General features: G+C 38.1%; 1 protein-coding gene and 1 long non-coding RNA gene across 3 annotated transcripts in view; one reads left to right on the top strand and one right to left on the bottom strand.

Moving 5' to 3' along the window:
• LOC127059378 (uncharacterized) overlaps positions 1–1,658 on the top strand; it is a 768,519-nt gene extending 766,861 nt beyond the window's left edge. The window contains exon 2 of the long non-coding RNA XR_007777105.1: positions 1,426–1,658. This is a non-coding gene — a long non-coding RNA (uncharacterized LOC127059378). The remainder of the gene's footprint in view (positions 1–1,425) is intronic.
• The window catches only part of LMBRD1 (LMBR1 domain containing 1), a 68,734-nt gene that overhangs the window by 45,239 nt on the left and 8,031 nt on the right, over positions 1–15,464 (bottom strand). The window contains exons 3-6 of one of the 2 annotated variants that reach the window (XM_030236085.2): positions 14,008–14,068; positions 9,425–9,522; positions 8,404–8,471; positions 3,881–3,969 (exon numbers count right to left, since the gene is read on the bottom strand). In XM_030236085.2, coding sequence (XP_030091945.1) covers positions 3,881–3,969; positions 8,404–8,471; positions 9,425–9,522; positions 14,008–14,068 — 316 coding nt within the window. The remainder of the gene's footprint in view (positions 1–3,880; positions 3,970–8,403; positions 8,472–9,424; positions 9,523–14,007; positions 14,069–15,464) is intronic. The other variant, XM_050972294.1, reaches the window with a different exon arrangement.

The following is a 15,464-nucleotide window of genomic DNA, read 5'->3' as shown; positions in this document are numbered from 1 at the left end:
CTGGCTGAAAACTTGATAATTGTATAGCAGAAGCATATTATCAGGCTTTGCCTCAGTGAATGAGTTTGCATTCCTTTCATAACCCCACAACCAACTACCAAATGATGACTGGATGTTTGTTCTATGTCTCAAGATCTTTGTATTTCTTGGGCAGCTACAGGCAGACAAAAGAAAAGGGTAAATTAATATAAAAACAGCACAATAGGTACAAGTAAAGACAGAGGGCAAGCATTTTGTCCTTATTCCTCCAGTATCTGGAACACAAAAGGACCCTTTGCAGAGAGTTGGTGGCTGTGGAGCAGCTCTATGAAAACACAAGGGACCCCTGCATGGGGGTCTTGGGAGACAGCAATCTGAAGATAAGCCAGCAGCAGGCTGTGCCAGTATGGAAGTCCCATGGCATCCCAGGCTGTATCAACAGCAGCATGTCCATCTATTAAAGGAAGAGAACATATAAAGCAACCAGTTCTGAGGCCCCTGCTGCAGGTTAAGGCTGATAAATCTCAGCAAGCTAAGGGAAGAACTATGGTGGTTGGAAGCTGGAGCACATCTGTGCAGAGCAGCTGAGGGAGTCAGGCTTGTTTGACCTGAAACAGAGACAGGTTTTGGGACACCCATAGAGCCTGTCTGCTTAGCAAACAGGCAGAGCCCAGGTTCTTCAGTGGTGCATAGTTGCCAAGCGTGAGACAACTGGGTGACAGCAAGTATATCCACAACAGGTGTCGTGGTTTGAAAGGAAATGAAGTTTTTGTGATGGTGTGGGCAAGCCAATCAGTGTTCAGATTTAATATTGGCACCTGGTTTGTCCACTGAGGGCAGGATACGCCTCTGAGAACACAGGGGTTAAAAGCTGTGATCTCCCAGGGGAACTTTCTCTTGGAGTCCCGCTTGAGAGTGAGTAGACCTTCCCCCTGCCCGGCCGAGCTGGGCGGGGGGGGGGAGGGGAGCCATGTGGCCGGAGGTAGGCCAGGCCTGGGCCCAAGGGTGGAGGAGAACATTGCAAGGGCTTCGGGCAGCCATCCTCCATCCCCCCCCCGGAGAGAGGGAGAGAGACAGAGCCGGCACCTGTGATAGCGCGGCCGGCGTGAAGGAGAGAGGGGAGGTGCCCCGCAGGGCAGCCAGGCGTGGGAGTTCATGAAGCAAACCGGCAGAGCCTGGGACTTTTAACCCTTCTGGGGAGGATGGAAACCTTGCAAATGCTGATTCCTCCTGAGGTTGATGAGATTGAGAAGATGATGAGATTGAGGAGATGTTGAGAAGAATTCTAGGTGGGAGGAGATGATGGAGTGGCTTTGGGCTGGACTTTTCTTGTATAGCCACAGCAGAACCACTGGTGTTTCTGTGACACAGACTGCATTCCAGGGGGAGGCGATGGCTCAGAGCCAGGAGAGTGCAGTGATGTGGAGGAGTGAACAGAGACGACAGGTGAGGAGGGTGGTGGTGGTGCCCTCCGCTTCGAAGAAGAGGAAGAGGAAGATGATCTCTGTTCAAGAGACCCCTCGGCCCCAGGGGGTGAAATTTGGGGGGGACAGGTGTCCCAAAAGGAGAGGGACTGTGCTCTTTCTGGAACTGGACAAAGTATCCTTAAAGGGAAAAACCCTAGAAGCAGCTCTGATCCATGTGCAGTGGTGAGAGCACTGGACATGGAAGGAAGAAGTCACGATGGCAAAATGTTCTCCTGGCGGTGCCACATGTGACATGGAAACACGAGAAGTTTTGACTGTTTCCTGGGGAAGTCTGTGGTGCAAGAGGGACTTCTCTCTTCTCGAGGAATTGAGAACTGATTATCTAAAGGGTGGATTTGGTGGTAATGGAATTGGAAATCTAGGTGGGGGGAGGAGGAAGAAATTTGGAAGGTTTTCATCTTGGGTTCTATGTGTTTTGTGTGTTTTTCCTTAGTGTTTTCCTTTGTAGTTTTAGGTTAATAAAGTTTTTTTCCTTTAAACCTCAAGTTGGAGCCTGCTCTGCTCTGTCTCTGATCACATCTCACAGTGGGTGCCAGGGAAGGAGGTGATCTCGTGGGGGCACTGGCATTGCGCCAGGCTCAAACGATGACAACAGGTAAGAGGAGAGATTTTTTCCACGATGAGTTCAGTCTACAAACTTGGGGGGTTTTGAAGAGCTAGGTGATGAAGCCCTGAGCAACCCAGTCTTATCTTACAGCTTCCTTCTTGGTGCAGATTTGAATAGATGACCTGAGGTCTCTTCAATCTGAATTATCCTATGAAATTACAAGTCACAAGAGAATGCTGATAGAACACAAAATCAGACTTTCACATCCCAATGCAGCATCTTATTCAGTTTACTTTCCTAGAAATAAACATAGGCTATACTGTATTTCATAGGTAAGACAGAGCCAAATACTTTGTTACAGCCATATCAAGGTCACCTGGAAAAATAAGCTTACATCTCAGCTCAACCATTATCACAACCTGTATAAACAGTTTAAGTAGCATTTTTTCCTAAGCCATTATCTTTTCAAAGCAAGAGAAACACCAACAAGCAGACAGCCAAAACACTCAATAAGCTATGGATTTGTCCTCCCCATCTCCTACGCTCCTACAAGCACATATTACAGCACAGAACATATTATGATTAAAGACCCTGCAAGGATGTCAAAGCAAACAAGAAGGGCTTTGAGTATTTAATTGGCAAGAGCAAGAAGAGGCAAAACTGGGGCTTGTTGCTGAGTGGGGCAGGGGACCTGGTGAGACAGGACTTTTCCATGACAAGTCTGAGCTACTGAATGCTTTCTTTGCCTCAGTCTTTTACTAGCAAGACTAGACTTCAGGAAATTCAGGCCAGGGAGCATAGTGAGAAAAGCTGGAAGGAATATTTACTCTTGGTGGAAGAGGATCAGGCTGGAGAATACTTAAGCAAACTGTACGCAAAGTTGATGGGCCCTGAAGAGGGATTAGCCAGCTCTGTCAGTGTTTGGTACATGTCATTGCAGGGAACCTTTATTCAGTACAGAATTCCTAGACTAATGCAGAATATGACTTGATAAAGGCTTGTATGATTATACCCTAAAATATTCACACAGACACCAATGCTCTGATGCATATCAAGAATGAAACACAAAGTAATGTAGTACTTATGCATTGGGATGAATGTCTGTTAAACAACTTTTAGTTACCCTTTCTTGAATGTATTTGAAAAGTGACATCAAGCCTGTTTTAGCTCACCTATAAAACACTTCCTTCACACCTTTACCCTGAAAACATACCCTGGCTAAGAGCATGAACTGCATCACCTGAATGTTAAATACTATTCCATGGAATTTGGCCTTTTCAACAGCTCTTTACAGCCCTAGTGTAAAGTATAACAACTGCAAACCACAATTTTAGAAGAGGTCAGTACTGTAAGAGCAAAGGGAAGAAGTTATAATACCCACAGGACTTTCCCACCCAAACAGACAGAACCCACTTGTCTCATTTTTACAGTGAACAGCAGTACTGCATTTCATTAGGCAAATGAATGAAGATTGTCACAACATGATACACACTCACCATACCCTGTAAGTCAGTAAACTTCAGCATCCAAGCAGCATTTAAGAGCTGAGTTAAGTGAAGACTATGGAAGAAAGCATCCTCTCTCCCCACCATAAATATCAGTGGACACAACACTGGAGTCCTTGCTGTCAAATGGGGACTTGCATTTAAAGTACAGAGAGGAGATGCTGGCAGTGTCTGCTTTTTCAATAGTCCTAATTTTTGTTTTTCTCTGAACAGGAAGAAGTCTTTTTGCAAAGACTTTCTGTAGGTAAGCAGTCAGAGAAAAGTTAGAAAACTGCCACCAAGGAAGTTAATTATCTTGCTCAGTCAATGAACGAGTGGCAGAGGTTAGTAGACTAGCAGCTCAGAACAAATCTCAAACTTACGACTACTTCCAAATTCTTCAAACAGAAGCTTCACTTTCTCCCACTCTGTGGAATTCTTCTTGTTGGGAATATCCAAAGGAACAAAAGCACTGTAATACAAAAAAAAAATCTCTTACCCTAATTAGTGAAAAATAACAAGAATCCTACTTCCAAATTAAGAAGATAGAAATCCATTCATTCCTGAAGAAAAGGCAGTGTTTCATTTTATTGACATTCTCCTCAAACACTGCCTTTAGATCAGAGTACAGGTATGTGTGCGTACCATCCAGCCTGAGGTCAATGAACAAGTGATTTTCTATTTACCTGTCCTAAAAGAGCTAAGGGCTCCACACTCAAGTATAATTAAAAGACATATTAATATGATTTACAATCCTGATTTGATTCATATGCAAATGAGCAAATAAACTTAAAGCATCAATTGAGACAAATTCTCATATAAATAAACAATTCTGAAAGCCAAAATAAAATAATTAATGATTTCTCAAACAAGTGTTTAAATATAAAGGGACATGTTTATCTTCCATTATTACAACTAAACAGATCTGCTCCATTCCATTCTCTGTTCTGCAGTTGGCCCAGAGAATTGAGCTGCTGAGAAGTTCATTAAGTTTTTTTGTACTTCCAATAAGCACAATAGCAAAGAATGCTCAGAGAACAATGTCAGGTAAAACAGGCCCCTAGCTGAAAGCTTCCTGTTATCAGGCTCACCATCTAAAGTCAACTAATAAGAATAACTCTTCAGCACCTGTACATACAAAACAGCTGAGTTTGTAATAGCTGGAAAAACAGTGCCTCCATACCAAAAAACCACTGAAACCATAGCTTTGACATGAAATTGAATGTCTACAAGACATGGTTTGAGTTCATGAAAGAACTCAAACCTAAGCCCATAAAGAATGTTCACAAGTATCATTTGGATTTCCATGACAAATTTATGTAATTTGTACAACATAACTGGACCTCCTGCTTAAAGTCCCAAACAAATACATATATTCCAGGAGCAGTCTAAAAGTACAAAATATATGCTTTTTGCTTCCAAGGTTAGGGCTAAACCAACTGTGTGCACACAATCATCTCATCAAAACCAAATGGCTACACTGCCAAAAAAAAAGGTTGACATTTTAAAAATCAAGATTTTAATTTCTAAAGAAAGCTTCTTGATTGTGCAAGAGGCAGACTGAGGGCTAGCATTTGCTTAATTTGACACTAGCTTGTTGACTTAGGATTTAGCTCTTGTATCTGCCTCTAGTAGTAATTCTTTCGGTACAACAGCATCCAGACAGCACGAAGACACAGATATTAAAATCAATTAGGCAACATTTCTACTTACAAATGATAAAAATAAATAACTGCAGGTTTAATTGCTAAAAATGGTTAAAGGAGACTGAGAACATAACTCAGCTCAAGTCCTTTTTATTTTAGCATGACTATGGATTTGCTATTTGTGGACCACATGCAGGGAACAAACAACATGGAAGAACATTTTAGGATATTTATAAGTTGCTTGCTTTTTTTTCCACTGAGAACAATAGGTTGTTTTTTTTTGTTTTTTTTTTTTTTTTGCTGAACCAGCATGTCAAAGGACACTAATCAGAGCAGGGGCTACTGAATACATTATACTCTTCAATTAGTATTCAGATAAACCTTGACTGAAGGAGATGGACATGTGATTCTGCTCCTGTGCAAGTTCCGTGCACGAAAGGCCCCAAGAAAGGAACACAGGAGTTATAAATTTAGGTAATACAAGCAAACAAAACAGCTCAGCTGTAATGTCTGATACTTGGAGTTCTGGACACAAATCAAACTATTAACTGTAGTAATTTTAAGAATAGAAGCAAATTGCGATGCTGTTCAAAACACATCCTGGCTAAATTATGATTAAAATCTAGATCAATATCTAGGCTGCAGAACAAGGAAAGTAAATGCAAGACAAGCAGTTTAAAACTATTCACTCTTGGCAGAGCTAATACACAAGTGTAGATGGAAAAAGTTTGATCCTTAAATCAGTGTCATTAACTGTCATCCTTAGGAAATTCTTTTTCAACACACCAGTTTTAGACTCATTTCCTTAAGTGAATTCTGCTGTGATATAATTTGCATAGCTATTTATAGGATAATTAGATATATTCATAGCTTTTTAAGAGCTAATGGTTCTAGAAAATTTAAGGTAACCAGTTTAATTCTAAACACTGACAACCAGAGAAGCATGCATTTTGGAACCCAATGTTCATTAGCCTCAAAACCAGCCTTTTTATTCATACTAGACTGCTTCAGGGTTCCTTAATGTAGATTGCAGTATGTCAAGCCTCTTGACAAGCACATGACATTTAGAGACAGTAGAGAGAAAGTGCCTAACTTATGGGAAGGGAAAGTTATGATAAGTAAAAACTAGTTCTGAGCATCCCAGTATAAATTTGCCCCATACTTGGCTTTTCATGGTATTCTGCATCAAGTTATTTGTGTGCAAAGGATTTAAGAATTTCAGACATGCACATTTTTGCCAGACAACTGTTTTGTAACAGACAAGTAAAGCAAGTAGTACAAACGCTACTCCTGATAACAATTAGGACAATAACATCCTGCTCACTGAGCTGTGTTATCAAGTCAGAAAAACCTCCAAGACTATGTGGCACCAAACACATTTGTTTCCCAAAAAAGTCACAATGATCTCTAGTGCAGCAAGGGCAACATCCCGGTAAAAAAAAACAAACACTGAAACTCAGAACTTAATATAGCTTTTATAATTCATTTGAGGACAGCTGACCAGGGAAGAGTCAAAAACTTCCTTATGCAGACCTTTAACACTATTTATTGACCTTCTTTAATCATACAGATTACTTCCTAAACCAATCAGAATGGAGGCTATCTGGCTATGAGACACCAGCCATGTAAGCACAGGAAGAAAGACTATTTGTTAGGCACTTAGCAGGAAATATTCCTACCCTCCTCTCACTCTCAACTTGTGTGCAGCAGCACTCTAGTTCACTAAGCCGAGACACCTAGAGTCAAACCCAGCAAATAAAATTCGAGTCTATTTTAACATTACTCTGATCCTAACCACCAGTGGGAGAATCCCCCACTACTGTAAGACTAGTCTTCACTACCACACTCAGTCAAACCACTCAGAAGCTTCAGCTCCATGTTTCTCTCTTTCTGGTCTCACTGGAACTCTGTGACCACTCCCTGCCCCTGCTAGGAAAACAGCTGATTAAGACAGGTAACTTCTTCAGAAAAAGCAGATACGTAAACACTGAGACAGATGCTAATTATTCTATATAAAACTATCCTGGAAATAGAGTTCACATTTTTCTTCAGCACAGACACCTCAGCTGCCTCCTAAAACTAAGCCCTTCCCCTTGAAAGCAGTCATGCAGTTTCTCTTAAAAGGGAAATACAATAATTATCTTTTTCTGGGAGAGAAGAAGAAACATGCTTACAGTTACTGAGGATTCAGCCAACGCCTACTAGAGACACTACCAAGATTTCTAAACTGGATGTGCAATACAATACATCTGTCTATACCTATGATGTGAGCTAACTGTCAGAAACAGCTTTTGCCAGAAATTTTAGTAATATTTCCAGACAACAATTAAGGTAATAAACTCCTACAATCTCTTATAAGAGCAAATACCTTACTTTCACTTAAAAGGACAAGAGAGTTGATAGAATTGTACCTTTAACTTTTATCAAAACTAAAACAGTATTCCAGTAAGATGGTACACAACTAGAAACATGAATTTCACACACTAGTTTCTACTTCACGCTCCAGTACTTTGATATGGAACATTTTAGCATACATTTTGCAATTTTTACCAACTTTATTGCTGAGGTCAAAATGCTGAAGAGCTTATGACACAGCAGACATAAGAAAGAGTCCGTATTGGTGTGCGCATGTCATGCTTAATGGTGATCTGAAATAAATTTTCTGCTACTACTTGGAATTTCAGAACAACAGCACTTGCTGCAAACAGGTTACTCACTTCAGTAACATTTGCCTTTTAAACAAAGGCCAGCAAAAGCTTTATCATACAAGGCACAATTAAGTCAAGTATAAGCTCACACTAACATCCCTCAGACAACATTTCCATTTAGGAAAGTATAAGCACATAGCATCTAATCATTTTCCTAAGAAGCTGTTTTGCAATGCCCACTTCAGAAAAATCACTTGAGAAAAGCAAAAAACTATTTGGTGAACATAGATTAGGACAAATTTTTTACTCCCTGTTGTACACAGAAGCATTAATGTAGTTGTGTCAAAGCCACCATGTCCTTGATACCAATTCGCACTGCGCATTCAGTCAGCTTGGAAGCACAAGCACCCCCATAATTAAGAAAACCATTTCCATTTATCTTCCAGTTAAACTCTTACTTTTCAGGTACACAATTCTCAGGATACTTAAGCCCTTTTAGTGATTAAGCTGATGTTGATTATACAGATTGAGTGTATCATAATTTACCTCTTAGAAGCAAAGAACTCAGATAAACAAATCTTGCGTAGAACAATGCTTAATACAAATACTTACCCAATTAACAGAAGAACTGCACAAACTGTGATGAACCCCAGAGTGTATTTGAGTGCAGTTTTAACCTGCTGAATATTAAAGAGAAAGTTAATATGTTGCCATAAAATGAATATAAAGGGATTTGTGCAAACTATGAAGTATTATACTTAGCATAACAGGTATTCTACAAAAAACCTCCATAAAGACCACAAGTAGTTTTATATATAAGTCACAAGCATACATTTCTGAAGTATCTCATTGCTTGAGAACTGTGAACAATGACATAGAATTCTGCTTCCACCATAAGCTATGCATCTGAGCAGGTGTCAATGGAAGCCTGGATACATTCACTGCAAATACACTAAAAGAAAATATATACTACTAATACTCTATATTATGGCTATTATTAAAAGTCTTCTTATGTTAAGGTTACAACTAAACAGAAAGGATAACAATCATGATTAATTGATCAGAAGATCCTTTAGAAAATATTCAATTTTCATTAGAAACATAGCACCTTACTGGCATGCAGTATTCCCTGGGAGGTCTCAAACCAGTGCATTACAAAAGTAAACATGTTAGCTTCAGGTAAATTACTACTGCCCACTTCAAGAAAAAAGCAAACACTACAATAGAAAAACAAAATTTGAGTACCGATTTCAGAATCAGAACCACCTTATTCTCTACTTTAAAAGCTGTCACTATAAATGGTTTTTATTCTATGGAGTCTCACATAAGAAGTTTTAACTTCCTGTGTATGACACTTATCTCAAAAGAATTTTTATGAAGTTTAAAGACTTTATGAAAATACAAACATTAATTACTTATCTTACTAAAGTTTCATTTCATGTGAGACCACAGTGCTTAGACTAGACAATATCTTACTAAGAACTGCTCCAGGATTTTTATGGAACTATATTAATAGACTTAAATATCACAATGTTAATACCATTTCTAAATTAAAAAATCATTCTTGCTATCATGTTTTGGGTATATTCATTTGCCTTTTCATTGCTTGGTGCATTTGCTAGAGTAAACTTACTGAGCATGTGTTGCTATCATCTTCTTCCTTCTCCTCATAATAGAAATAGACAAAGGGAATCCACAGAAAGACACAGAACAAAATGATCGAGTACAGAGCTAGGAGGAAGAATTAAATTAAGAGACAGTTACATTGGCACTTCGTTTACTACACAGTAATTCAAATAAAAGAGTAAAACATTGATTTCCTCTCATTCTAGCTCTTAATTTCAAGCATTGAAAAGTTAGTAAAAGTCACTAGCCAGCATACAAACTATTATTGTTTTGTGAACCCCAAAGAACTTTCAAGTGAACCCTTTCAGATTAAGGATTTCAGATCCATCTTCAATTCAGCAATAACAAAAGACTAAAAGTAATCAACTGTATACAATACTAGCACATTAGCTTAAAGCACAGTGAATAAAAGCAAGCCAAGCCACCCAATAACAGGCTGTTCAAAAAAATGTATATCAAATGAAATTAATTTAAGGTATTTTGATCACTGGACTCGGTAGCAGATTGTCCTATTAACATAAGTACATCATGGATGAAAGACATGGCTGTTACTGACCTCAATTCACAAAAGAAAACACGCTGTATCAATGTAGTATCATCACTTCACGCTCGCTTTTTAAGAGGACTAATTGGAGATTGCAACAGATATTTAACTGTGTAGCCACTAAACCAAAACAATCCTTCTGTCATGCCACTTTGACGCACAGGTCATCACAAGAAAGTAAAAGGTTTAACACGTCTTTACAAATACTGTCAAATTTTGAAGGTATTAAGACAGCTGGTCAAAATCAATTGGATGGATTAGCCAGTGGCATGAAAAGAAAAGACCAATTTCAGGTAGACCACTTGAAGTTTAAATCTTCAGCTGTCTGTATTATAAGCTGAACATGCTTTAGAACATGTTTATTTCGGAAAATTTTTTAATACTCCACATTATCTTATACTATGAACATTGCAGAACACCATTAGGAAACTAAAAACTGTGAAGCAGTACGTTACACTATTTGAACCCCACAAGAAAAGTATCCTAGAACAGTTTACTAAGACTTCAAAATGTCAGAACTGCTACACAGACAAGACTGCTTGTGGAAGCACAAAATTGCACCTTTGAAGGAATAAATAGAACTACTCAGGACCACAAGTCCTGTAATCTTTGTCTATTTTTCATCTTTGCTCCATTTTGCATGACTAATTAACACCTTTCCATATACACATATATATGTAATTAACACCTTTCCATGAATACATTCATTCCCAACTTAAGTTTGTGACCTCTTATCTTGGCTAATGCACTCCTCACAGTGCCCATGTGCCCCAAAGAAGTTTACCTCAGCACTTTTTCCTGAAATTGGTATAGAAGTCAAATAAGTACCAACACCTAGAATCTAAATATGAATCTCTAATTATATCTAAATAGAACTCATTCTTTGGAAAAAATATTTCAAAGTGTTAAAGGGTAAAGGTATCTGTTGTCTAGTGTATTGAGTTAGCACGGCAATGCAAGAAAAGTTCTCAGTTAGTTCATGAACTCTCACATTTGCCAAGAGCAAATTCAGTGCTATATAACACCTGGAAACTTCAAATTCTAAAAAGAAGCCTTCCTGGGCATTCTACCGCAGTAGTAATGCTACTTCAATATTGTGAATATGTGTGACTTTCAATTTATGTTCTAGCACATTGCTCCCAGAAAAGTTACCCCAATTAGGAAAGTGTTTCTGTAGATCCACTCCACAGTATTTGTCAAGCACAGCTACAGGTCCCTAAGAGTATTGAGAATGACTTCTCCTAGAACTAGACCACGAAAATATGAAGTCATATTTGACTTGCACTTAGTTCCTAGAAGCTCAAATTCTTGGGTCAATGACTCAGTGTCAATGACTTATCAAACACTTGCAGTAAGCAGACAAAACTCCACATAAAAATCATCCAAGTAATACCACTTACTCAAAAAACTTGAACCTAGGAATCACCAGACTTTTGCTGATTCAAAAAGGAAATGGAAAATCTCAAGTTTAGCATAGACCTCAAAGGACACATGAAGAGACCCCATTAAATTTAGTGGATAGTCCTCATCACACTGTAGCTGGAATTCATCTAACACATGTAGGTCAAGATCTTGGTCTATCTCACCAGCAGATTAGAATCTACCAATAATACTGCGTCACCATACACAAAATTTCATCAAAGGACACTGGACATCAAGGTGACTCCAACAGGTAGTATTTCCTTACTCGAGGAAGAGCTACACAACACACCTCCAGGTTACTGTCAGCTGTTTCAACCTCATTCTTTGTGATATAAAGCAATCTGTGTTGGACAACTTTCAATTATAACACTTTCTGCAAAAGAGTTTTCCTTCCAAACAAACTGACAGGCTTTTTTAGAGCATTTGCCAACCATTGATCATTGTTCAATCACTAAAGTACTGTGAGGCATGTTCTATTACATTTGGGGTTAGAAATAGTAACACACTAAGCCACTATTGCTTCAAAGCAATTATTAGACTGGTTTGCTAAGAAAAGCTTTTAGGCTGCTGAAATCCCACTCCAAGATACAGTTATTTCAAGCTTCACTCTGAGAGGTACCTCATTTACCATTCTACAAATACAAACTCATTCTACTTTTGTGTCAGTCTAGCCAAGAAACGAGGTGGGAATGAGAAACAGAATGCTTTTCATGGGGGCTAACAACTACGCAAAAAAACCAAAAATTTTTTTCTATATTTAGTTACAGCTTTATCAGTAAAAAGCAATGCAAGTAGCAAAGAAATTATTAATATTCTAAAATATCCATTAAATCCCAGTCTCCACATTCTTGCTAAATTTACAAGTGACTTGAAGGACAATGACCTAAGTGCACCAATTATTAATACCATGAATTGTCAATACAACTACACGAGTCAAGTAGGATCTATAAAGTTATCTCTCCATTTTCAGGAGACACAAGAAAATACTGGCATTCACATTCTTAAATACAAAAGGGTACTTCACTCCTGTGCATCCTGTCTGTTAAAAAACCCCCAAAAACTACTATCAAATATTCTTTTGCTATCATCCCAGGAAAGTAAGTGGAATAGTATTACAATGGAAGAATTGCTTAACCTTCTCCTTCTCAGCTGTTATGTCACTATGCTGGGCAACAGCAGCAGGGCACTAGATGATGTAGGAGAGGCACTGTGTTTTTATATATGATTTTTGGAGACTTCTGAAAAACAAGTTACTAGTATTGTTCACTTCAACATAGCTGTAGTTATAAAACCAGTTTTGAAAAAGTGTACCTACTCAAATTAAGATGACAAGAGAAAATTTTAAAACCACGTTTAACTCTCTACCACCATCTGGAGGATATGCTATGAAATAAGATATTTTCCTACAGCATTTCAAGTAGACCTGTCCAGAAAGGCCAAAAACAAAAGCAGTTTTCCCAATTTTAAGTTAAATATTTTTCAAATAATTAGTTCAAGATTTACCAAAACACTCAGCTAGCCCAAAACACCTTACAGAAATTCATCAATCAATCAATCAATCAGTCAGTCTCACAAATCTACAGCAAACAGTCCACAGAAGAGCTTGAAGATTATTCCACCTTATGAGTTGTGAAATCTTTGGTCTGTTAAACAAGACTTTGGAAAACTACAAAGAACAGAAATCAAATACATATCAATTCCACTATTGTAAAGTAAAGAACCTCTGTGTTAAAAGTTGTTTTTTGAAAACAGAAGTCTTCTTACTGCTTTTGACTTTATTCACTTTTATGCTGAGTGAAGCCTATTCTAGTTTATTACTATCACTGTCAGGTAATAATTAATCTGTAATTTAACAAAGTAAGTCTACTATTTTAAATCATTTCCAGATCTGAAAAATATTTTCAAAGAACCACAATAATCTAAAAGAAAAATCTTCAAGTCTTCGGAAATATGACCAGAAGCAGACAACCACCTCTGTTGCACCATTAACTGAAACCAGCATTTCACTCAAACTGTGCTAAGTACAGTTCTATACCCACTACATATATCCATCAGTAGTAAAACTTCTCATAAGTTTCATAAGGACCACTAAAAAACAGGTATAAGACTACACAGAGGTATGGTGAACAGTTATTTTATTTCAGTCACTGTTTAAAGTATCAGTTCTATTTAGTACTACCACTTTTGAATCAACTCCTTTCTGCTCCTCCACAGTAACTGCTACTTGAAACACAGTAGCTGCTGAATCTGAACACTTAAAAGTGTTGCACTCATGGTTGCATGAACTTTATACATGGTAGATGAGTTTCACACTGCATATGTTAAGTGCCATAAAAGCTACAGCAAAACCACATGTTTCCCTTAAGGGACCACTAAATACCCACACAGTAAACATGTGAACCACAGATGATACAACAGAAACCATTAGCCTTTTCATGAACTGGCTTGAATATATTTGCATTTTTAGGGGACTCATGAAGATAAAAAATATTCTCTGAAGAGCACTAAGTATAAGACTCATGTTTAACCAAAAAAGGGTAACCCAATATGACCTCTAAAAACTTCATTACTTCACTTGAAGGTCCTACTACTTGGGAAAAAAAAAAAAAAGCTAAAATACTTACTGTAATATCCATAAAGTACAGTGTCTTCAATTTGCCTTGATACATTAGCATCAGCCCAGACCTAGAAAAAAAGGATAGAAGCATTTATTAACAAATGTAATAAAAGAAAACTACATGAGAATCAACCACTAAAGAACACAAAGGGAGAGAAATAAAAACACTACTTTCTAAAGAATTCCATGCTAGAGTGCTATCAGCAGTGAAAACCACTGGGCAAAGAAGAATAAACATAGGACAGTTGCACAAAAGGAAGGTTTTAGACCCCAAGGAGTATTAGGCACTTTTGGCAGCTCCCACAATGTTCTGCTAATTCTCACAGTACCTTTATAAGAGTCTGTGAAGATAATCATAGAATGGTCTAGGTTGAAAGGGATTAAAGATGACTTAGTCCATCCATCCTGCCATGGGCAGGAACACCAGGTTGCTCAAAGCCCCATTCAACCTGGCCTTGGAATGCTTCTGGTGATGAGCATCCACAACTCCTCTGGGAATGCTGTTCCAGAGAACCATCAACCTCACCATACATTTCTTCTTTATAGCTGAATCCACACTCTCAGTTTAAAGCTGTTACATTTTCTTCGGTGTCCACAGGCCCTAGTCAAAACTGTTTCTACATCTTTCTTATAAGCTCTCTCTAAATTGAAATGCTGCAACAACATCCGCACAGAACCTTCTCTTCTCCATGCTGAACAACCCCAACTCTTTCAGACTGTCTTTGCAGGAGAGGTGTTCCAGATCTGACAGGTTTTGTGGCCTTGTTTTAACAGCTGTCTTGCGCCATGGGCCACACAGTTGGACAAAGTACACAATGTACACAATATCTCCATTACAGAATAGCTTTGTTTAAAATCTGAATAGACAGATGCAACAATACTTAAACATAAGACTAAGAACTTTTTATTATGCTCAGTTATATATAATTCATTAACTTTTACTTTGTTAGTTATTACATCAGTTTAAGCTATTGTCTCCTTTTTCAGAAGTACAAGACTTCATTTTTTTGTTTGACCAAGAATTGAATTACATGAATATTCAACTTAGCAATATCTAACTTTACAAGTCAAATTCCAAGAGCACTTATATCCCTTATTTCAACAAGAGCAAAAGTAACTGCACTTCTCAGTCCCAGGGAATGGTCTGGAGAATAGAAGCAATGAAAGCAAAAATACAACTCTTAACTGTGTTGGAAACTGCAGTCAGCCAGGTGGCTGAAATCAAGTTCTTGTGCCCACTCCCTCTCCTCCAAGAGAGAAACTCTTGGTTTAAGGAAGCTAAATATTTTATGACAATCACTGACAGACAAACACAGGAATTGAATACAATGGTCCAATGCTGCCCATACATATTTCAGAATTATTTTAGTTTTGTGAGATCCAATCTATATGTGGTCAAGAGCAACAAATTAGTTATCCACAAGCAGAATTCTTTAAAAACTACAGAACACACCAACATAACCA

This window comes from Serinus canaria, chromosome 3 (genome assembly GCF_022539315.1).
Source record: "Serinus canaria isolate serCan28SL12 chromosome 3, serCan2020, whole genome shotgun sequence".
In the NCBI taxonomy this organism is placed as follows: Eukaryota; Metazoa; Chordata; class Aves; order Passeriformes; family Fringillidae; genus Serinus; species Serinus canaria.
This window is presented reverse-complemented; position numbering and strand designations above follow the sequence as displayed.